Here is a 25,180-nt window from a genome sequence, read left to right as displayed (position 1 = left end):
AATTCTACTATTGTTAAACCCCTGTATTCAGAAGTTTTCTGACTGATTCACTCTGTAGCCATGACAGGAAGGACAATCTGAGTGGGCTAAGGAGCTGAGGTTGGACACATCCACCTCTCTGGAGTCCAGGAGCTCAGTATAAAACCCTTATTGAGAGTGAGACCTGAAATGCTTGTTGTACAGTCACAGATGCAGTTAGTCAATACCTCCAGAAAAGACTTGGAAGGTCTTGAAGCCTCTTTAAGTTGGTTATGGTCATGCCTTAAGTGGTTCAGTAAATTCAGCTTATGACTATACAGTGTGGGTTTCTCAAGGAAAACAGCCAAATAATGTTACCAACCCTGAAAATATTGTAACCTTGCACTATGCTAAATGTTTAATTAAGTTTTCTCCATTTTAACCATATGTAGGTATAATAATTGCTAATTTTTTGATTTCATTTTAGTGTTAAAGGACTTACACTACTGGGCAAAATACGCTAATGATGACTTTGAACCCTCTGTAATTAGTGCAATGTGTGCAGCTCACACATGTCTCAGCAGATTATCAGATTAAGGAAATAATTTGCTAACACTGTCATGTGATCTCTTTGCAGCTGACTGCACAAGTCACTTAAGATTATTAGGTGTTAAATATACAGAAAACATGACATTGATCTTTCCAGTGGGCGGCAGGCAGAAGATCTAATCTCTGCACTTGCTTGAAGCTCTGTTTCTAGGTTTCTTTACAAAATTGCTTGTTTTGAAGTTAAACAGACCTTACATGGAAAAACCTTTCTGAGCCATTTCAACCCAAATAGTGCACAGCAGAACTGATTTTCTGGTATCAGTGAGCAGAAGTCTCTGGGATCATGAAAGGCAGTAAGCCAAGGTAATTACACAATGCCAGTTATTTCTACAACATAGCCAGCCTGGATAGCTGCTCTTGCCCAAAGGTTTAGCACAGCTGGCTGCACAGCAGGTTACAGAGTCTGTCACGGCTCACAGAGATCTGGAGCTTCACAAGAGCTCCCTATTTCACAGAGAATGGCACTCCCATAAAAGCTAGAGACCTCCTCCAGTGTCCTCTGAAGAAAGGGACCTGAGTAGCCCCTCTGCAATATCAAGAGTTATCATTTTTTGGGTCAGGTACTGTCACCCAGACCAGCTTAACACAGATCTTCCCCCGGGGAGCCCACAGGAAGGAGCCAGGAGTTTAGATTTTCCTTGTTGGGCTTTTTTCCATCACTAAGAAAGTCTTTACCAGACCACATGTGCATCCATAATGCTTACATTTTTTTAATCTGGCCTTGAGTCAATCTCCCTTATAGTGGTTTAAATATAAATATGTATATAACTCTTTACACTAAAATATTTGTATTTTGCATGAAAAAATAAATGGGGTCACTCAAAGGGTGCCAATGGCAATTCCTCTGCCTCTTTAAAACATGTTAATTAGAAAAATGTTCCTATTTGGATGCACTTTGGTTAAAAGCAGCCAGTAGAAACTGATGAAACTAATAGTACAAAGTGAAGATATGAAGGTAAACTTGAAGAGCTAACACAGAAAAGGTCCCAGACTGGTAACTCTGTTTATCCATAGGAAACTCCCATCACCTGGACATAGTAGCAGGATTAAAGATTTGGACCTTCAAGGACATTTCTTTGCGTGATGATGTCCTCATGCAATTTATTACAGAAGAATTTTGTTCTTGTATTCCAAATGAGGTGGAGGGGAGAAACTTTTCTAAAACCAACAATAGCAGCACAGTAATCTTTCATCCAAGACAAGACAGAGGAATAGCCACAACTTTGATAAGAGACAAAGAAAATGTCAGTGCAATTGGAATTTTCTCCTTGCACCATGAATGCACAAACAGCAGTGCTAGGGAACATGGGGAGCAGATTAATCTGCCCAGCAGATCTTACTCCCGGTCAAGCTTACAAAGGAGATAAAACTTAGAAATAACTGGGCAATCCCACAAACAAAAGCACTGGCATATATGTGAGCTGACCTCCACTGCTTTTGCAGGAGTTGTGGGTTTGGCATTTTTGTATGTTATGGCTAATTAGCAAAATAAAAGGGGACTAACAACTACCCCAGTTTTCACAGGGAAGATGGTATTAATTAAGCTGAAATCGTAGCACAGAACAAAAGACAAATGAATCCACACAAAGCAGGTTGTGCCTTTGTCTATTGTTATTTTTAGCACAGCTACACATGGGCTCGCAGCTCTCCCCTCCAGCTTTCTTCCATGAGTACCTGTGCCCAGCAGTGCCTTTCAAAGCACAGCTAGGTCAGAGCTCAGGATCTCTGAAAAGGCTGTCCCACAGTCTACGCTCCAGTATGATTCTCCTTTATGGAAAACAGGATGACGGTTTAGCATTGGAAATAGTTCATCTGCTGAGTCTCAAATTAAACGCTCTTGTATGTAATTATGATTGCAATGTGTTCTTAAGATGTCCTTTGTGTTTTCTTCTTTTTTTTTTTTCTAATTAAAATTGCCCTTGGGGGAAATTGCTTCACTGAACAATACTCCAGGCAAAGGAGCAAGTTGTGATCTCCACAGGCATTTAACTGACATTCAAGCACAGGCCCCAGATCCTGGACATCAGTGAAGGAATATTTGTTATAAGTTACAGATGGGGATGCAAAGGTGAAGCAACCCCACACTTGCTCTGTGCTGGTCTTGCTACCAATGCCTTGTAAGATACTTTTGCAGCTGTTTTTGCTCAAGACACCACATGAGCAACTGAGGGATGCCCTTGCTACAGCTTCCCTGCCCCAGCCAGTTCCTCAGATCAGTCAAAGGATGGGGAATTGCCGGGAAGTTACAGAAGATCCTGGCAAAGACCCAGTGGCAAATGGCCACAATGCTATGATAAAACTAACAGGACTAGCTTATGTTCCCTCAGTTACCTTACAGGAGTAATTCACAAGTATAATGATACAGGTAAAAATCTATTCTTGTTTCTGCCTTAAGATAGGCCATTTGTTTTCTGTAAGATCTGGAAGAAGATTTATGGTCACTACGTTGAAATGAAAGTGATGTGCTCAGACATCAGTATACCAAAAGGGTTGCAGAGTTTCCCAGTGAGAAAAAAAAGAAGGAAATCACAATGAAACACATTTCTGATGTGTATTCTGCCTCCAGACAGCACCAATTCTCTTAGGTATATCTCATATATCATACATAAACATATAGGTGCAGTTTATTCAAATAATATTGCAACAAACAGTCTAAAGATGTTCAAACTGACATTGAAGGGCTTCTCTAAATGGAAGATAGAAGACATTATCTCTTGTAGGCGTGAATTTGCATAGGTTCATGGCAGTATGTGCCAACAAACTGTCTTCCCTAAAACCTTTGATACAGCACAGAACGTTGGAATAGGGAAGATCTATGGAAACAGACATTAAATTAACCTCTCGATAGCCATCTTATTTCCTACCGGCAGTGATTCATTCTGGGCCACATTTTAATAGCAGTTATACCAAAACAATTCCAGCGCGACCCCATTAAGTTAATTCCACTATAATATTTATGCCTCAATAATTGTGGTTAAACTCATGAATCTATTTCCTTGCCTGTGGGACCAGATCTTTGACAGGTATAAATTGGCATTGCTCCACAAAGCTAGCATAACTATGCTGATTTAAACCAGTTAACAATCCAGCCCACAACATTAACAACTAGCAAGTGGTTTTAGGACCAGCAGCCAGCTGTCTAGACTTTTGGGCTACAAATATGACACAGGTTTTTTACACTGATGAGGTTTCCTTTAATGGAAGATAAATGAGTTGTGGCTCCCTTTCCTATTCAGCAATAGCCAAGGCATCAAACACAAATCCTGAAGTAGGATAAATGGAGTCAGGATTCTAGAGAGGGCTGTAATTTAAATGGAAGTCTTTGATTTGTGTAAAATAGACTCTTCAATAAGCACTCATTTATTTGGGCAGAACAGAAAACAGATAAAGACAGTTCTAAAGGGCCTGTTACATACATGGCTTTAGAGAATGTGCATCTGGGCAAGGAGAATTGCTTCCACTGAGAAACACCAGTGGTACCAGATCTAGGACTGACCCATGCAGTGGGAACCTGGCTTTTGCTACTGGACAGACCAGGTTATAGAAGCACTAGCAGGAAAATCAATGGAAGAAAGATTAGATACCTTTCATATCCCACAGTGTCAAAATGCACATGTGGGTACAGCTGTCTTTTAACTGACAAGGGGCTCTGCAGTGCTTGGAAGCAGGAGCTGGGAGCCTGTGACAGAAGGGCAGCAAATCCCATCATGCTGCATGAACCAGCATCAAAGCCAGCTCACACTCCCACAGCTGCTCCCCAGAGCAAGAACAAGTGTGGCCCAACCAAGGAGCAGGCAGGACCTGGGCTTAGCGAGGAGCAGGAGCACAGGGAGGGGTGTCCCCTTCTACCATAGACTCACATTTCTGATGAGAACAACAATTTGTGCCTACGGACACCAACCATAGCTTCTGCTGAAGCCTACATTACAATGTGCATTAAGACAATCCAGCCTTGCTTTTCTGGTTCTCAGCTCATCAGATTACCTGGCTGAACATGTGCAGTCCCTCTCTCAGGGTTCCTTCTTGGTTTCCCAATCCTTTGCTTACAGTGTGTGCCCCTTTTAGAGGGCAGTGCCAGGTAACTCTGATCCTCTAAATATATCCTTGGATTTGGGATCAATAACTCCCATGGTACCAGCAGAGAGGCCCATCCAGCTGAGGAGAATGAGAACTGACAGCAGAAAGGCTGATGACATGGCACCTCTCCTTCTCAAAGCCCAGTGTCATGCAAGAATTAAACAAAGAGCACAAGTTCAATACTTGAATTATTCCAGCTTGAATAATTTAGCCCAGGATTTTCTAGGACCTTGAGGGGTGAGGTTCCTGTTTCCTATTAAAATTAATTAAATAAAATTAATTTTAATGGGAGCTGGGCATCTAAACCCCCCAGAAAGCTTTGAAAAGCTAAACTTCAATTGTTATTAAAAACCCAAGTAAGAAATTAGGCATCTTCATGTTCTCAAAGAAGTTAAGAGGAGCTTTTTTACTGACATCAATATGCATATGATTTTTCTTCTAAAATTTTCTTCTTCTTTCTTTTTTTTTCCTGGATAGGACTCAGTTAACATCAGGGATGACATTAAATTCCTTCTATAACCAACACTCTTAGTTCCTTCCTCTGCAGTCTAATTCAGTGTTTTTCTATTCCATCTGGGGACTAGGGATGTATTTGTGTTTTACTAGGATTGCTTTACTTTTCCTTGTTAGGTACAGTTACAATTTTTAATAGATTGAAATGCCACTCCAAGTACCTTTTTTGATCCTTGGTAGTATCTGAGTCTATCCTTTGGGACCAAATGGTGTGAAATGTAAATCCCACGCAAAATGCTGTCCCTAATGCAGACTCCACACAAGACCCTTGATCCAATTGGATCCATATCTGTTTACATCAGCGGAGAATCCTGTTCCTACACTTTTATGTCGTGGCATTCTGTTTCCCTAGGACATTTTCCCCAGCTTTAAAAGTGAAAAAAATGAACACATTAAGTTATTCTGAGCCACCAAATCACTTAGAAAACCAGGTCACTGAGAAAACGCATCAGCCTTAGGTGGAAATATGCCAAATTTTGTTTAATGCCAGCAGAAAGACAGGGTCTATATGTGGCTGGTTTCTGGGCCTGGTGCTTCTTAATTTGCCCTGGAGCAAAGCAGAAGTGACCCCACTGAAAACAAGTCTTCGCCCAATGCCTGTTTCCATAAGGTCCCTTGGGGCCAGAGACAAGGAACGCCACAGCCAGTGACCCTCTCGCAGAGAGCGTCGGGCTCCCGGAGTGGTTTCAATTGTTCCGTGCTCACTGAGGTTACTCCTGGTTTGCAGCACCCACACTGGGAAGAAAACCAGCCCTGAGGCCACACTCAGACTAGAGATCAATATCCAGCACCAGTCGAAGTGGCAGGTCTGTTTCCTCGGCTTCTGGAAGAAAGGGTACCTCGACACAAGCCCTTAACAGCTCGCTCCATTACCACTACCATTAACTACCAGCTCTCTCACTCACTAGCCACAGCACTTGTGCTACCCAAACCCACCTAATTCCGAGGCATTTGTAAGCGTAAGTAACGGAATCATTTTCCATGGAAGGACTTATTTTCTCTAATATTAACATATATAAATGCAAAATAATAACACTATCTTTCTTTCTCCTGGATGTCACTGTGTCTTAGTAAGTTGATGTAATGTATTATGTTTCTGGACCTTGAACTTTATAACCCTTCCTTTCTACATCATTACATCTTGTTTATATTAATATATTTCAAATAAATTTTTCATTTGTTTTACTCTTCCCATACTAATAAAAAAATCTTCAGCATCCAATGCAGCATACATCCTTTCAGCAATGCATCAGATCAGATTAATGCATTGTAATGTCATTATTAACTCAGAACTACATGGTCATTTTTCATGTTCTGTTGAAGACAAAATCAAGCAAACAAAAATACAATTCATTCCACACTGTCATCCCTTTGTCCTGACCAGAACAACTCGATCGTGTTGAAGAAGGCATGAACCATATCAACCAAGACATGAAGGAGGCTGAGAAAAATTTAAAAGATTTAGGGAAATGCTGTGGCCTTTTCATATGTCCTTGTAACAAGTAGGTACTGGGTACCGGCTCTGCTATGTTGTGTCCAGTTTTTTGTCACAGTGAATGTCTGAAGTTTTTGTCTTTTTTTTCTTTGTCCTTTTCCATCTGCTTCATTCTGTGGGGATAAAATACTTGTGTTTAATCAGAACAACTGGAACGCATCGAAGAGGGAATGGACCAAATCAATAAGGACATGAAAGAAGCAGAAAAGAATTTGACGGACCTAGGAAAATTCTGTGGTCTTTGTGTCTGTCCATGTAACAAGTAGGTGCTGCCTGCCTCATCTCTTTGAGCACTTAAGGCTAATCCCAAAGGCCTTGTGAAGCTCATCCTTGCTAGGCACATGGACAGGATGAGCATGTGGCATGCAGAAAGAACGATTCTGGTTCAAATGCATTCATTTCATAGCATAGACAACTGACTGGGAATTACTGTAGATGCATTAAAATCAGGCATACTGCAGTGAAAGCTTCACTGTCAACACCTTTTAATGGTAAAAGTTTCAACATTTTACACAAAGTGTACTGAGTGGTTCCATTTTCCAGCGAACAAAAACACTTGGGGCTACCTTATTCCTGGACACTCTAAATTCTGAAACATATTTTCATGAACAAGTTTTATAAACAAAAGAGCTGAAAAAACTGCAGAAGAGGTCATACTAAACATTGTTCAAAATTGTGGATGAAAATCACAGCTTTTTTCATTGTTCAGCAGAAATAGTCCTTGATGAGATCTTGAAAAAGATGTGATGTTTCATAATTGGAACCCAACTTGAAATGGTTTTCATCCTGCCACAGGCAAAAAATTTGACAAAACCTCAACATGCCAAATTTCTCTTGTTTGGGTAGCATGTACACTAAGCAGAAATGTTGAAATGCATCGAATTTGCTTGCATGCCATCACACTTGAACGAAACCGTCCTCCAAGTAATGCCAAGCTTGTTTTAAATGCCAAATGAAAATGTGATGTGCGGTTATGCGGGTGTAGGAGATCGGGGACCAACCCGAAGTCCTTGAGGAATGGCAAATCCAGCATGCAGTGAGTAGGCATGAAACTAGGTTGCAGTGAAAACATTCTTAAATGGTTGGCCAGAGACTGTGCAGGAAAAAAAAGAGAGTAGTGTTGCTGTAGCATTAAATTCCCTTTCTACCTGAATTTTGTTCACAGCAAAGCCTGATCCAACCCTCATTATCAAAACCAAAAGGAAAGAGAGCTGTCATTTTGCCAAAAAATCAGAAGAGCGGGACTACGGTTTTGCCTTAATCAGTCACATTTATTTTGAAGTTAATTCCCTTGGGACACAATCCAGATACAGCCTCAGGTTTTTTTTATTTCTTTGTATCAAGCCCTGAATATTTTTTTTGGGTAAACATTTTGCCCAGAATTATTGTAGCCTTGATGTGTGATGGGAGAGGGGACAGAAGGAACAGGAAGGGCTGCATACACCCCTCTTGCAAGGGGTATGAGCTCTGACAGCCTGCAGCCCTTGCTGCCCTGCACCAGAGGAGCTGGTGCACAAGAGCTGTAGGTACAAATGCAGCAGAAACTTCATGTCTCCCACACTGTACAAGCTGTAAAAGCTCAGAACTGACAGCCAGACATGTGACAGCAGTGGGATTAGCACCTGGCACTAAAACATTTGGCACTTTGCTACGGCTGCAGTGCCATGCTGCAAGAACAGGATGATTCTGCAGGGGACGTAGGGGGCAAGAATTTGTAAAGGGGCCTCTTCCCTTCTCTAAGGCATTCTGACCCTATCAGTCTGCAGCCATATTTCAGAGAGCAGCATTGCTAACCAATGCTCAGAGGATGGATGAAGAATGGTTTTAGAGACTATTCCCTGAGTCTCTAAGCCAGGACCTCACTGGTACAGATAAGATGATGTTCTGAGGAGTAGAGTGTGGGAGAGAGAGAAATCCATACAGTTCTGGGCATCAGAATCACTATGATCCCCTAAAGCTCTTCTGGCTTGTGGGAGATTAATGGCATATATTTATAGAAAGATCATCCACTTCACATGTAACTCTACCCTGATATACAGTGAAAGTACAGTTCTCTGAGCCGTAAAAATACGGAAAGGTTGATCCTACATTCTTAGGAGACCGAAAATGCCCACAGAATAGAACTTGGACCAGGTTGCTTTCAAAAGGACAACTGCTATTGACCATGAGAAGATCCAAGCTCCACCTGTTGACTTTAACTGGAAGTCCACAAGAAAACAAGAGATCAGATTCTGGGTGTATAAAATCATTTACCTCAAACACAGAAACTGTCCCACTGACAAAGTTGCACAGGTCGAAAGAACAGGCAAAACCCTGTAAATGTAGCTGCAGCAAGAGACTTTCAGGCATTTTAAAAATGCCAAAGCTGATGTATAGTTTCAAAGAACTAAAATTAAACAAGCCAACCATCATATTTTTAAGTCTTCACAAACTTTAATAGAAAATAAGCAACAGAACAGATGAGTAGGAAAGATCCTCTTGTAATCTATACTTTAATTCTATATTGGATCATACAACACATCTTCAGGCTCATTTAAAACTGAGCTGCTTCAGGGGGCATGGATAGAACATGACACCAGAGATGGGTTTGTCATGTCCTTTCCCCAATCTCCCAGAAGCACATTCAGTTCCTCCCCCAGAATCCAAGCCACAGGGCTGTTTATAGGACTGATTAGAGCTGACCAAAGAACAGGGAAACCACAGAGATTTGCAGCTTCCAGGGGTTTTGTTGGAAACAGACCCATTGCCAGAATAAAATCATGAACTTATACCTGTGGACCCCAAATCCTTACATTCTCCTGTTAAAATGTTCAATCTTGTCTGGTGATCCCAATGACAGCAGCCCTAAATAGACTGCACGTGTCAATCTGCCACTCTAGGGGTGCCTGGATTTTAATTTTCTAGCCACAGCAGCTCAGTCAAAAATGGCTCTCTGAAGGTTAATGTAACTGCCACAAAATACAAATATAACAAGTTACTAGGCTATTTTTGAAGTCCTGTGGTTTAAAACTCCTGAAGGAAGTGATGATCCTTTTTTGCCTGTGTCTTGCTTATTGTGAAGGCTGTTACTGCTGATGCATTGAGGGTATGATGAACTAATGGGGCAACTGTGCTTAGTGAGAATGCTTTACTTCTTATTCATGCCTGTAGCTGGTGCATGAAGAAAAATGTAGAAAAATTTCCCTTTCTGATGCTAGATTGCTCGTATCTTTTATTTTTTCCTGCACTCATTTCACTTCTGCCTATTTTACTTTTTGTCTCTGTGGACAAAGGTTTGTACATCAACTGTCGATGTATGATTACTATTTTCAAGTACCGATATATTATTTGAAAAATCTAATGAACCCTATGATAAAATCATCCCCAAATCACCTTGGGAAAGGTCAGTGGCTTTTAATGCCTATTATGCCACATACACATTGAAAAAAACATCATCAGAAGCCAAATATTCTGCCTGGTAAAATGTTAAATTGTAGCCAAATCTGTTTTTCTCTAAGAGGGTGTGTTGCTGTGATGTGATGTACACACTATACTTGGCAGTTCTGTTTTTATGTCTGTCTGCCAGTATGTCCTCTGTGTTTGATGTCAAAACATATGTGTCACTGAAATGAAAAAATGTTTTCTACTTATCTGTATTTCTTCTCTTCTTTTTCCTTTTTTTTTCTTCTTCTTTTTTTTTTTTTTAATTTTCCTTCATTCCGGAAACTAAGTCAACATCCAAAAACCTGTGTGCAATGTTGTAGACCTGACAACTGCAATTCACCCTATTGGAAACTAAACCTCTGACCATCACTGTTGTGGCAGTAAAGTAAAAAATAAGCAAAAATCCCATCCCTTCCTTTTATTCAGTGTTATGATATATCGGTATACAAACAATGACCCTCTATCTGAAAACTCATTTGCTTGATTCAGCTTTTAGCTTGGAGAGGTAAAGAGTTTTGCTTTTGTCCTTGTGCACTTGGTACTTTGTTACTCATCATCTTTTTTGCATAGGCTTAAATCAAGTGATGCTTACAAAAAGGCCTGGGGCAATAATCAGGATGGTGTTGTAGCCAGCCAGCCTGCACGTGTCGTAGATGAACGGGAGCAGATGGCCATCAGTGGTGGCTTTATCCGCAGGTGAGCCTTTTTATCCACTGTTTTCTCTCTGTTCTCCTTGTCACTGATATATTTAGATTGCTTCCATATGGTCATGAGTTCTGTGGTGCTCATTAACTCCTTCAGATGTGCTGGGAAATGTGATGGAGCCAGGATTTTCCACCAAGTGGTGCTTGGATTCAGGTTGATGGTGACTCAGACACGTCCTAAAGGCTTACTGCATCCAGGGACTTCTCCTTGACCTGAGGGTCACCTGCGCTCTAGTGCAAAGGATGGTGACCTTGCTGGAAATCCCGGAAGTAAGGGTCTGAGAACCAGAAGATGCTTGAAAACACAAGCCCAAACCTTTCTTTTTGAGACTGCCCAGATGTGGGCAATAATGAACTAAAGTCTATTTATTTATTTCACAGCAGCACTGTGAGGGTGCAGACAGCCATGGCCAGCCAGCACTGTCCTAGGCACTCCAGCTCCCTGTGTGAACACTTGTCCTGGGAGCCTTATCAGGGGTCTCGCTAATGACACTTGTCAAACGCCTCAGAAATGAAGTGTCAGATAAATACTAGTTTATTGCCATTATGTCTCAAGGCATGTAGTGCCCATTATCCCTCCTTGCCAGAAGATGTACCAAAGCATCCAGCAGCCCTCCCTTTCTTTTCAACAACAAAAAAACCTCAGGCTTCCTGCCAAAGCACCGAGCTAAGCACAGAACTTGAAGAACACTTTAAACTAGAGGTGCACCCCTCCCCTGCTCGTGAGCGTCCTCAAAACCTCACTGCGTGGGGAATGATGCCTCATTCCTCAGCTGCTGGGAAGTCACAGCTATGGAGGAACGGAGTGGGAATCCCTGGGCTCTCAAATCAAAGCCAGTTTGATGCACAGAGCTATAATAAAGGCAGCCCCACTGCAAACTTCCCACTACACACAGGGATCCAGCACAAAGTACCTACTGATTACAGAGCTTATGGAGTATGTATTTAGCTGACAATGCTATCAGCATACCAGTAGGCAAAGCTTTGATCTCTGAAGATTAAGGACACTAGTTTAATAAGTAATTATCTTTCCAAAAACTATTATCCACTTTTTTTTTTTTTGCTTCTGTGATAAAGGGAAATCAGTGTGATAGAAACAATGCTGTCATGCAATCTGGAGCGTGGGATGGAGTTGCCATTTAAGTTTGATGGGTCTGTCATTCACTTTTTTTTAAATTTCTGCATGGCAGCCCCACCAAAATGAAGGCTGGGGTGTGATAATAGAATAGCAGTCAAGGAAGTTACACTGCACCATGACTGTTCTGCAAATAGCCTGGAGAACCCTTTGGGCACCTACATGAACACAAACTGCATAAGAGACTCAAAGTAAGAATTTTCTGAGTGGGACCCATGGACCTGGCTTTTTCCAGCATCAGTCACCATCTGTCCCTTCAGTCACTGGAGAGTTGAACTGGGCCTTGGCTCAAGCACAAGTTTTTCCTTCCAAAAAACCAAGCAACTGCAAAAGATGGTGCTAAGATTGAGAGATAAATGATCTTTGCTAAAGCCAGTAAATCTGAGAGAAGCTGCTTCTGTCTTTCACCAGAAATACAGTTAATTAAATATGATTTTAGGTCAGGATTTTCACAGCTGAAGCAACTCTTCCCCAATATCTCTGTGACCCCAAACACACAAGGACTGGACAGTATTCATTAGCAGTCCAAGGAGGGGAGCTGCTATCACTATAATTCCACCATCTTCCAGTGCTTCCCATGAACACTAACCACACACAGATCCAAATGGAGCACACTTTCATTCTTTGGGAAGGATGAGCACTGCAGAGAGGTGAAGCATGTGGTACAGGCAAGCTCAGACAGCAACACGTCTACCAACAGCAGACATGAGCAGTATAAACAGAGCACTGATAACCCAGATAATTGAGCCCAACATCCAAAAAATAGGCATGTAACATTTTTCATACATTTTTCATACATTTTAATTTCTATTAATTTTTTTAATGAGTAGATAACAGGTTATCTACTCATTAATCCCTTTTGTTCAAAGCTGAGCACAGCAACCTGCTCCTCAGGTGACAAGCGATGAAGGATGCAGTGGAGGTTTCGGGTGAATCACAGTTTCGGGGGGAATCTCCTGTCTCTGCTTTAAAGAATTGGGTTTTTGTTCCCAGGGTAACAAACGATGCCCGGGAAAATGAAATGGATGAGAACCTGGAGCAGGTCAGCGGCATCATTGGCAACTTACGTCACATGGCCTTGGACATGGGCAACGAGATCGACACACAGAACCGCCAGATTGACAGGATCATGGAGAAGGTAAGAGCTGCCATTTCCATGAGGACCCCAAAAGGGGCTCTGTTTTTCCCTTCTCCAAGGATGGGCCTGGAAAAGACAAGGGACAGAAATAGCTCCTCTCTTCTCCCTCTAAATCCTTGGGCCAAAGCAGACCTCGCTGCTGTGAATCTGCACCTCCAGTGCAGGCTGTGTTGAACCTTTGCTGTTGAGTTTGCCTCACAGCTGCAAGGGGACCCCTTAGCAGACATCAAGGCTCCTTCTGCAATAGCTCTGAAAAAGGACAAGTGCCCTGGGCTATGCTGAACTGTGGGGCTTGGATGTGACTGCCCTGGCACTTCCTGGAAAGTTTTAAATCCTCCTGGGCTTTTCTTTCCTGGGAAACTCCATGAGCAGCTCAGGATTAGATCACCTGCTTGGGGGACCAGTCCTCAAAGAAGGATGGGCATTTATTAAGCAAAGCTTTGCCATATTATAACAGTGCAGCCAGTTTTGTTGTGCTGCCTATAACAACATTAGGACAGAGAGCTACCTGCTGTCTTGGGGGAGGATGTGTGTGTGTGTGTGTGTGTGTGTATATTTATACAAAATTGGGCCCCACATGGCCACAGTGGAATACAAAACCTCAGCATTAGTTCTGCAAAATCACCATGTAAAAAGGCAGAGAGCACCGTTCCAGTGCCACACCTGCACTGCAGATTTCTGTAGCAGAGAACAGCCCCTTCCAAGCCTGGCTGGGAGCTCACTGCCATCCTGAGATCCCAAGATCTGCAGGCCATCTGCATTGGTACTGGCAGAGCTCCAAGCACAGACAGTCTGAAGTGACGTAAGAGGCTAGATCTTCATCTGGTGTAATATCAACACAACACTCCACTTCTGTTGAGATTTACACAACCTGAGGATCTAACCCAAGGACTTACATGTACTGCTTACAGTTAATTCTGACCTCAAGTGGCAGAGCTGGTGCTCTTGAGCCTTCTTATACACGCACGCCTCCTCAAACAAGCAGGATGCCCATGCCTGTTTTTCATGTCAGTTAACCATATCAGAGCCTAGTAATAAAAATTAAGGAAAATACTGCACTGAGGGATTCACTCTAAGAGCTTTCCTTATTGGAGGTAGATTCCGGAGAGAACTGGGTGAAGTATACATTGTCTGAAGGGAGGGAAGATCATCCCCACAGAGAGGCAGCCATGGTAAAGCACGTGGCTTGGTGTTGGTCAAAAGTCTTGCTTTATAAAGCTGCATGTGTTTGTTTGACTGTACTGGAAAATGCACAGTATTTTTGGGATGCCATTATGCACCGTTTCATACTTCTGGGAAAACAAGGGACATTGGGGGAAGGATTTACTACTGCTATTCATATGCAAAGAACTAGAAAGCAGCACATCTCTTTATACTTTGAGAAGGGACAGGGAATTTATACAGCCTACACTATGAGTACCTTTAAATAAGAAGCCTATGATATACATTATTTTCACAAAGCAATGAGGACATGCAATATTGTGTTCCCACCTCCCCTGCTCATGTCACAGTGGCAGGAGCCATGCCCTGTGGATGGAAATCAGTGGCATCCTACCCGTGCCTGCAGGATCCTATCCCAAAATACAGTAAGCCCAACAAGTTATCCTACCAGCTCAGGCTTGCAAACATCTGGATTTTGAAAACATTGATTAGGCTCTCTGTGCACATAAAGCACATGGGCCAAATTTCTAACAGTGCATGCTGAGATAAGTGACCTGAGGGACCAACCTTCCACAGCTCTGTGGTCTTCTCACAGACTTTGGCATTTTGTACAGCAATGGCAAAATAACATTGGCAGCTAATGCATTCATGAAATCACCCAGGGCCCTTGGCTAAGGAACAGTGACACATTTGTGAAAGATGGATTTGCATCATACACAGAGGAGTCATCATGAGAGCAGCACAAAAATAAGACAGTCTTCAGTTTTAGTGAAAAATAAGCCAAATTTCTCAGAGTAAGGACATACAGTAATGAGGTACTAGAAGAAGGAACACAATGTTAATACATTTTAAAACCCTCTATAAAAGACAAAAATAGTGGTTAGCTGGATAACAACGAAACCTCAGTTGCACACACATCCAGTCTGCAATGAAATATAGCAAGAGAGCCTTGTCCCCCTCACAGCATTGCCAGGCTTGTTTTGCTGACCAGCTGGAGCACTGTGCTTTGGGTCAATTATGATAATTAGAAAGACCCTTGGCTGACACAGTTTACAAAAGTTGGAGTACATCACAAATCTAACCTAAAGTACCCCAGGATGCATCATCAATGATCCTAAAGGACTTATGTTATACTGGATGCATGCACTCAAACCAGAGCAATCTTATAATGCAGCGATGTAATCTGATCTATCCACAGTAATCAGGACAGCAATGAATAAAAGGCTTTATTTATCCTTTCCTTGGATCAGAGAGAAAGGGAAAAAAATCAAAATGACTGTGATGAGTAGGTCAAATGGCACCATCACCAGAAGAGCCTGGCCCTAACACCTACCATAAATAGGAGGCTGGGAGGAATGTAGAGGGGGCTCAAATCACTCTGTCTTAAGTGGGAAGGTCAGCACAAAGAATCCCACTGCCTTCAATGCAACATCATCCACCAGATACTAATGTCTAAACATCATTAGGGACATGAGGTTTAATCACTGTTCAATGAATATTCATGCATTTTGTAACAAAGGTAACTGCTTCCAAACCCATTAACTTTTTAGGTAGCCTTTTGGCAAAAGTATACAAAATTGTACTGTGGTAGACAAGGTCAAACTCATGGCTAAAATAAAGGAGTGTGGCTTGTAATGAGTAGTTTTGCTGATTTACGCTTGTTGAGGAGCTGGCTCGTGCTACTACACTAAAAATACACATAGCACTTTCCAAAACAATTATGGAGAAAAGCCCAATATATTTTTATTGCAAGAAAGATTTATTGCACATCAGAATAAACATTCTTAAAGGATTTTCAAATGCATGTGGGAAAGTTGTTTCACCATTCTGTCTTTGCAACTTGGAGATTTAAAATAAATCTGTAAATCTGGATATACCCCAGAGATGTGGGAACAATCATCAAAGCTAACAAAATGCAGCCATCAAACCAGAGAAAGAGTTTGCAATTGGAGCTCATACTTTTCAAGCAGCAGCATAATTCTCACCTTTCCCACAGGTCTGGTTTTAAAAATTGAAACCATTTTCTATCTAGTCCCTCTGCTAGAATAAGTCGGCATGGCAACATGGGGTTGAGTGGAGTTTTGCCAGTTTTTGTCAGCTAAAAACAGTGTCTTTAGTCTCTAAAAGTAACTTCTGCAGAGCTACAGAAAGTCATGGTCGAAGTGTCTTCCCACTCAGAGAGAACTCCCCAACCTCCCAAGTGGTGCCATTTTATTAATGGCATTTTATAATCATGGCAGGTGTTACTCCAGGGAAAACAGTGCAGTTAATGGCTCAGTCTATGCTGGATTAAATTGCATTTTGATTGCTTCAAATCACAGTAGAATCCCTGCCTTTTCTTAACTCTTGTATATGCTGCTGCCCAATGAAAGAGGCTACTCTCTTTTGCAACTACTTTGGTGAACTTTGGAGTACTGGCATCCTCCCACCAATTCCCTTCCTTTTACATGCAAAGCAAACATATCTAGGCCAATCTTTTCAAAGAAATTTATTTTTGCCAGCATTCCCTATGTCAGATGATCCAGCTTCTCTGCTCCAGGAGTCTCTACACTGACCAAAATTTTAGTTATGGCTAGTGAGTGATGATCTAAATTAGACCACAGTCTGAGTCCACTGAATCTTAGAGGGCTCTGAAGCTTTTCCCCAGAAAATGCAGATGCACACCACGTTCTCATGCTGCCATCCATTACCATCAGTACCACCAGTGCTGTTGACAGCACCAGCTACAGATCTGGCACAGCATTTACAGGAGTTCAGTGCAGCTGACCACAAACAGAAAAGCTCTGCTCAAAGGCTACATGAAGCAAAACCAGAAAATCTGTAATCTCCTTTTGGGTCCCTAATACCACTACAAAAAGCAGCTCTCCAGTATTATCAAGCTTCATTTTTCCATGACCTAGCCCAAATTATGGAAGTACCCACAAAGCACTGTCTTTCTTCCCTGTACTCTTTTTTCCCTCTCATATTCTCTTTCTTCCTTGTACTCATCACTTTCTTTTCTCTGTGTTTCCCCAGGCTGATTCCAACAAAACCAGGATTGATGAAGCCAACCAGCGTGCAACAAAGATGCTGGGCAGTGGTTAAATGCAGAGAAGTGCATTTCCTTTTAATGCTGTCCAGCAGGGCAGCACCTTCATGCTTTTATCATGGTATTTATCTACTAGGTTTGCACACATGCACATATCAGCCCCATTGTAAATGTTGTCCTGTGTAGTTTGTCAGCTTTCCAAAAATGATACTTGTAATTATTTTTTTCTAGATATCTTTCTTTCCAAAGGTTGTACATAGTGCTGATTTGATGGCTATAGCTCACTATGATGTTTTTTGGGGTTCTTCCTTTCCTTTCCTTTTTTCTGTTTTGGATTCCTTTCCTTTTTTTCCTTCTCATTTTTCTTTTTTTTTTTAATGATGTTTGCTGAATGACAACACTGTTGGAATGCTAAACGTGCTGTTAACCTTTAAATATACAGTATTGTTCTTGTAAAACTGTGACATTCCACAGAGCTACTGCCATGCTCCTGTCTTTGGGTATCATGATGTTTAAGCATTTAAACCTGCTGTCTTCAGTTCTTCATTGCCATTATCTGTTGTTATGATTTCATGATTAGACAATGTGGAATTATATTACTATAACAAGCATTGCACTAAAAAGTGATGTGATTTATGCAGTTATGCATGAGGAATAAATAGACTTTTAGACTCCTACTTAAACAAGAATTTTCCCATGGCAGTAGCACACCAACAATGACAACAAAAGCATGCTCAGTATTCGGACTCTTTTGGGACTATGTTATACCAGCAAGTTTGCAGTTGTGCCACTTTTTTCTTGTTGATATATATATAGTTATTAATCATGATCATTTTTTTAATTATGAAAAAAAGAGGGATTTGGCACTCACCATTTAGCCATTGCCAGCAAAATAAAAGCTTGGCTGAAAATATGTCAAAGACAAAAAGAAATAAGTGTAATATATTGGGTTTGTCTGTTGCTTTTGAAGACTATCTTTTGGAGGAAACAACTACCATATGAAATGGTGCAAAGAAATGTAATTTTTATAAGGCTCTCTCTTACTAGTCGCTATCCCCATGTGGTTTGTTATCGGTACAGTTCTCTGTTGCTTACCTAGAGCTATGCACACCAAATCGCTGAGATGTTTAGTAGCTGACAATTAAAAAATAATTAAAAAAACCTAAATGAATGAACTCTAGATAAACTGTGAGATAAATATCATTTACAGCATGTAATATGAAAATTCCTTATGTCTCCTGTCAGTTTGTGAAGTGATTGACATTTTGTAGCTAGTTTAAAGATTATTAAAAATTATAGATCTCAGAATCCAAGCTTGCTTTATCCATTTGTTGCCCTACGTGTCAGTGACAACTTCTTATTTGCAACTCACCTGGGAGAAGAAGCGCAAAGTCTAAAGACTCTTTACAAACTGCTTTTGAATTGTGTTTTGTAGGAAACTAAAGATTTTGGTTTGCAATACTGTAGAAAAGTAACTTGACTAAAAATTACACTTGGTACATTCCAAGTGACTATTATTTTAAATAACCTGGCTTGGATTGCCAAACTCTGAATCAAAATATTTTTCTCTTGTTCAATGGAAAGAAAAGATGACATAAATGTTATAGTACAGAAGGATACAGTTCCTTAGTAGATAAAATCCATTCCTGTAGTGGATTTAGTCATGTGCTAATACACCTTTTTTCAAGGATGGCTTTGACCTACAGAATTTGGATAGTCTGCTAACAATAATTTTCTCAAATTACTAACAACAACTAGGGTTTGCTGCCAATGGAAAGCATTCTCATATTTTCCCAGGGTTTTTTCCCCTATATGGACAAATTAGAATTAATTCTGCATGAGTGACAGTTCACTCATGTGTCTCACATGGCCGTAAGTCGAAATACACAAAGAACATAAATGCTTGCATAATTAAAATTGCATGATAATGCAGACAAGCTAGATTTTCTTTAGCAGCTTTTTATTTTTGGTATCCATTAAAAATTAATTTATGCAAATATTTTCCCCCAGTACTTCAAACCAAAGAATAAACTTCAAGCAAACACTTTTAATCTGCTGACCATTTCTAATCCTGTCTGTTGGAGCATTCCAGTATTTGTGACAGCACAATCATTCTGCAATGTCAAAGCCTACTGGGGGAGGGCAACAATCACTGGAAAATGCGTCGCAATGGGAACATGCAAATACAATGATATTTGCAAAGGGTGAGAAATAGATTTAAAAAGTAATGAAGATGTTAATGGAGGTATTATTTTTTGTATTTGACAAGAATGTACCCTATCAGAAGAAACTCATACTTCCAAAAGCTATTAAAGCTGATCAAAAATACAACTGTTGCTGTGAAGGAACATGTTTTGACATCTGTTTTCACGTTGAACAAAGATCAAAACCCGAAGTATTGGAACTTTTTGCCAAATGGGAAACTTAAAGGACAGAAACTTTGAAATGTTTCGTTGCACCTGTCTTTGTATCCTCCTCCATTACATGTAGGGTCTTCTATGAGCTGGCTGAAAATTACTTCAGTAAATATGTTTATTGAATTTCTGATTTTTTGGAAGTTGTCTCTTGTAGGATTAATTATTCTTGAAAGAATGCAAGGAAAGGCTCAATCTCATGTAGTTTATCAGTACAACAATTTGCTTTTGTTTGAGTTTTGTGCACTGCAAATCGCTGGTGCAGCACCTAACTCAAGAGGGGAGAAACCCCAGATGTTTTAAGCAGAACACTGCCTGGAATGTGGCATTTCCCTTTTTGTCCCCTTTCTCCCTCTGGTTGGCCCCTGGGTCCCGGATACACTGCAGTCTCTTGCTGAGGCTGAACAAGCACAGGGCAGTTACCTGCTCGAGGGCAAGGCTCACTAAAAGGAAAGGGACATGGCAAGGGGCTGGAATTACACCTCCCCCAGGATAAAATGGCCATACTGGAAGGCACAAAGCTTGATAAACTATTGCTTACTTCTAGATTTTTAATGCCATTGCACCATCGGTTTCTAGGATGGTAAGATTCTCGTGTTGCTGTTGGTTTGAGGTGGTCACAGGAGAAAGGGTTTTTAATATTCTCAAGTGGCATAGCTGAATAAACCACTCAACTGCATGAGTCAAACAAAAAGACAATGTCTGGTGAGCTCTAAAAATCAACAATTAAAAATTCTTTCACTTCATGCATTCTCCTACTTTCCTAGCCAAGGTGAGAAATGGCAATATAAAAACAACCCCAAGGAAGGACATTTGAATGTTATTCCTCAACAGAACAGAATTCGTAAGTAGTGTAATGACTCATGAAAAAAAGAAAAAAAAATTACCTTCATCAAATATCTGACCTGATTTCAGCAGGGAGAAACTAAGAAAGAAAATTGAAAAAGGCAAATAAAAATCAAAGTGGGTTGCCTCTAAGAAACCTTAAAACTTTTAGGATTTCCAGCATTAGCATAAACACAGAGCTTTTGAACTCAAGAGTGTTACAGCTTTCTGGAGTGACACCAATGCAAGAAAAGAAACTATGGATAATACTCAGGATCTTGTGGTTTGACAGAGCACATGTTATGAAAAGTGAATGGATTTGATGCAAAGGTAAAGTAAAAAATAACTATTATTCTTGAAGATTTAGTGGTATTACTTTATATATAAAAAACCCTATAACTAAAAAAAAACCAATGTTGCTTAGTTTTAATTTGCTTTCAGGAAATGTAAATTATACTAGCTTACATGGACAAAATACTTCCTTTATTTCTGAAGAAAACTAAATATGCCAGAGTTTGCACAGCAAACTGTAAAGCACCCCCTGAGAGAGATGCCTGTGCCATGTGACACACTTATTATAGATATACTTTTTATCTAGAAATAGAGATGAGAATTATCCTCCAAAATATTCTGTGTGCCACACTAGCTGCTAACCTCCACAGGCTTTGGCTCTGAACCTGAATGTGCAGAGATCACCAAAGACTTTTATTTAAGGGATCTGAATGCAGATAAACCAATCCACACACTTTTCCCCTCCTTCTTCCTTCTCCTGTGTATACATGTGCACATATAACTTTTTTATTTTAAAGGCATTGGAAAGGGAAGAGATGAGTACTTGGTAATAAGGAAAATTATGTGTGTTAGAGACAGCTTATGTATCTGCATGGCTGCTGTGTGCACCTGTGGGCGTAGGTGTGTAGGATGTGACTGCTGTCTGTTGAGCCATTTTGTTTGGAAGTTAGTGGAACACAGAGTATTTTTAAACCTGCAAACAGCTACAAGAAATGCAGACAGAGGAGAGAAACCCTGCTGAAAAGTTAGGGCGTTGGGCTGGTTGGATGGGTTCGGCGGGGGGCAGGTTCCATATAATTTACTTTGCCAGTGTTGGATCCCTCTGTAACAGTATTAAGAGAGATTATGTTTGTGTTGTAAAATACCAAACAGTTTTGAATGTTATTTCGTAAATACAAAATACCCTCTCCCCCTTGAGAAAAAAGAAACATGAAAAAAAAAAATCAACCCAAACCCCACAAGATGGCGGTGAGGGAAATCAAAATAAACCATTACGTGGGACCATGCTGGCTCCCACACATTTGGGATCTATTCCAAATTCACTGCTGCCCATGCAAATTCTGCTCATAATGGGTAACCAATTTGGTCAAGCAGTGGGCAGCAGATGGAGGGGGGCTCATTCTCCTGGTGTGCTTCCCAGCTGAATGGGAGAAGTGGTGGCTGTGGGATCAGGTCTCCCTCCTTGCCTTGCCAAAACAGTGCTGTGGGCAGTCGTCCATGGCTGGCTCCCAGCCTTGCACTGCCTTTGCTCCACGCCTTCCAGACCACAGTTCCCTTCACACTGCCGCTGCTCCAGTGCTCCCCACACCTCTGCTCTTCTCCCCTGGCTTCTCTCGGCTCTCCTAGCCCCTCCTGCTTCCCCAGCTCCCACCCAGCTGCTTGTTCCCTTCCTGTTCTTCTGGTGCTGAATTCACTTGCCTCCACTGTTGTCCCTCATTCCGCTTGCTTCTCATCCCTCCGCCTTCATGTTTTTTACCCCTGGGCTTTCAGTCAGGCTCTGTCCTCCATGATTTCAGCCGGAGAAGCTCCAGAGAAATAAACAGCCTCTGGCTTTTCTCTCTCAGCTGAACACCACGCCAGTGTCACAAGAGGACACCTGCAAGGCAGCCTTGGCTCAGCCCTGACAGTCCCAAAAGCCAGAAAATGTGTGCTGCCAGGGGAATTTTTAGATAGTCTACCCAAAAAAGTCTAAAAAGTTTCCATTGGCTGATACAAACAAAGATGTTTGGGTAGCTGAGGACAGACAGGCAAGCACTGGGAAGATATTTCACAGAAGGGCAAGAAATGAGAGCCCCTTCAGCTGCTAAACTTCATATCTCTGGTCCGCAGCACAAGTAATGAGTGCTTCTCCACGAGACAGCTGGACAATATTTCCTAACAGAGGCAAAACAGTTCACTTTCCCTTCTCCCACAAATTTCATTCATTAAAACTACCAAGACTATAGTTTTGGTTGATTTATTTGTTTTCCTTAGTGATTTTTTTTGGGAGGGTCGGTTGGTTTTGGTTTTTTGCTTTTTTTTTTTTTTTAAATTATTTTAATGAAGCTTTTAAAACTTGTGCTTTTAAAAAGCAGGTAAAGGAAGTAGATTTCCCTCATTCCCACCTAGAATAACTATCCAATGCTGGGTTTATTTAAGCTACATCCACAACACCTCAATTTGTCATAAAAAAAAAACACCACTATATCATAAATTATTTACTAAACTTTGCTATAGGCAGTCTTAAATTAATTTGCTAAATGCTACCTTAAATACAGGAACTGTAAGTTCTACTTACAACACAATAGGTCTTCTATCCAAATTCTGATCAAAATTTCATTAAAAAGGAACAAACCAGTTCATGTCCACTTTCAAGGGGGGTAGATGAAGCTTCCAAAGCATGACTGTGCACAAATCCCACAGTGCTAAGGGGACCTTTGGGCATCAAAACCAACAGGACAAACTTGAATAAAATGTTTTTAAGAAACCTTACCTATTCTAACTTCCCTGTACTGGATTCCCAGACTTTACCACTTCAATAATAATAAATCCAGCTGATGACAGGACCCCAAAAGCCTGGATTGCTTTAGAGTCAGTTTATAAACGCCATGAAAATCCATGCTGATAAGTTAATTTTGAAGCAACAGAAGCTATAATTCTGACATTTAGCCTTAAGCCTTTATCTTAAACCATATTTTCAATGCCTACCTCACATTTCTGTTTCTTGGATTAAATTAGAATATGAGGAGAAATTAATCAGGAACATAAAATTTAATGAACTGCTACTTTTTTCAGGCAATCCCTACAGCCTTACCCTCAGAAGTCAACCCATATTCATTGACTTTCTTGGCCTTGAGGTTAAAAAGAAAGTCTATTTTCCCTCCAACTAATGTATAATTAAGTTTTAAAGTCCCAAAGACCCACCAGAAGCAAGTAAGACAGACAGTTGAAGAAGAGGAAGAGGCTGGAGCCGGAGGAGGGTGCAGAGGAGGAGAAATCCAAGCTGAAAATGGCCACAGTAAAACCCATGGTGCAAAGCAGAGTGGCTGCTGTGGCTGCGAGGATGCAGAGGGAACCCAAGGCACAGCCCTGTGACATCCTTCTGCTCTGCCGTGAGCTTGTTTGAAGGCACAGGGAGCAAACAGCAAGGAGTGCATAGCAGCAATCTGTAAACACAGAATCATAGAATGCTTTGAGTTGGAAGGGGCCTTAAATATCATCTAGCTCCAATCCCCTGCCATAGACAGGAACACTGCCCACTAGAAGGTCATGGACAGTTACTTTAGTGAGCAAAGACTTGAGTAAGATTAGGGTCTCAGTTGATGCTGAGTTGGAAACCTATAGATTCCTGATTACTGTATTATGACATAACTCTCTAATTACTTCTGATTGTGCTCAATAGTAAAAAATAAACCAAGAAAAGCAATCTGGGGGAGGGAGAAAACTCTACCAAGTATCTCAGTAACTGATTAAAAATGTTTGCTTCTAACTCCATTTAAAATATTCCTGTTTAAAGAGAAACAGGAGAACTAAAAAGTCTTAATTTATCTTCAGCAGTAGCAGTTTATTGCAGGGAAGGGCCTGACTTGTTACGCATGAGGTGCCAGCCAGATGTTCTCCCTGCCCGTCAAATGCTCTGCACAGCAGTGCCTGTGTCACAGCAGCGCCCCCAGGCTGCTCCTGGGGCCAGCACCCCCTGGTACAGGCACGTACAGCCCGTCACTGCCCCACAAGCTTCAGCCTGAGCAGGCAAGGGGCAAAGGTGCAGCTGGGCCAAAGGAACTGTGTGTGGGCAAGTCTGCTCACGAGTCAATATCCCTGCATCAGAGGGAGAAAATGAAGTGGCACAGGAATATCTTCCTTCAGCCATCTCTTAACAACAAAGGTTCATTTTAGTTGAGTCTGGCTGGTGAACGTGTTGACAGGGCAGAAGCCTGAGTGAACACAGCTCTTTTTTCATGGCTGCCTCGAGACTTTGCAGTGATACAAGTCATCCTACGCCAAACAAAATCCACCTGCTATTTATGGTCAAACACACACACACACACACACACACACACACAGTGTTTCTGCAGAGTTTTAGAAGTGAGAATGACTGCTGAGGATTGAGCTCATTATTGAAGGAGTGACATACATAACACTTTAGCATTGCTGTGTACCAGCTTTCATTTTCATCCCTTATTTAACTGTCCAAAACAAGCAAGCTTGTTGTTAGTCATTTGGAGTTCCAGTCTGATAAAACACTAAGGAAAACCTGAGAAATGATGAGTGGGATTTCAGCCACTCTAAAATACTTGAAGTGTACTCTGTCTCTTGCTGGTCCCTGTACAGCACTTCCTGGAAATGCTCAGTTCTATAGGTCTTGCCTAAAATAATCTCCTGAAGCTGTCAATACCATGAGAGGTAGGAATCACCTGAACACAATTGCA

At 41.2% G+C, this 25,180-nt stretch overlaps 1 protein-coding gene across 2 annotated transcripts in view; it reads left to right on the top strand.

Annotated features, from left to right (window-relative positions):
* Positions 1-18,549, top strand: part of SNAP25 (synaptosome associated protein 25) — a 61,807-nt gene extending 43,258 nt beyond the window's left edge. The window contains exons 5-8 of one of the 2 annotated variants that reach the window (XM_068186083.1): positions 6,542-6,659; positions 10,646-10,771; positions 12,908-13,052; positions 17,229-18,549. In XM_068186083.1, the coding sequence (XP_068042184.1) occupies positions 6,542-6,659; positions 10,646-10,771; positions 12,908-13,052; positions 17,229-17,297 (458 nt within the window). In that variant the 3' untranslated portion in view covers positions 17,298-18,549. Of the gene's footprint in view, positions 1-6,541; positions 6,660-6,796; positions 6,915-10,645; positions 10,772-12,907; positions 13,053-17,228 lie in introns of both variants that reach the window. The other variant, XM_068186082.1, reaches the window with a different exon arrangement.
* Positions 18,550-25,180: the final 6,631 nt, after the last annotated feature.

The sequence above is a fragment of the Anomalospiza imberbis genome, chromosome 3, assembly GCF_031753505.1.
Source record: "Anomalospiza imberbis isolate Cuckoo-Finch-1a 21T00152 chromosome 3, ASM3175350v1, whole genome shotgun sequence".
In the NCBI taxonomy this organism is placed as follows: Eukaryota; Metazoa; Chordata; class Aves; order Passeriformes; family Viduidae; genus Anomalospiza; species Anomalospiza imberbis.
This window is presented reverse-complemented; position numbering and strand designations above follow the sequence as displayed.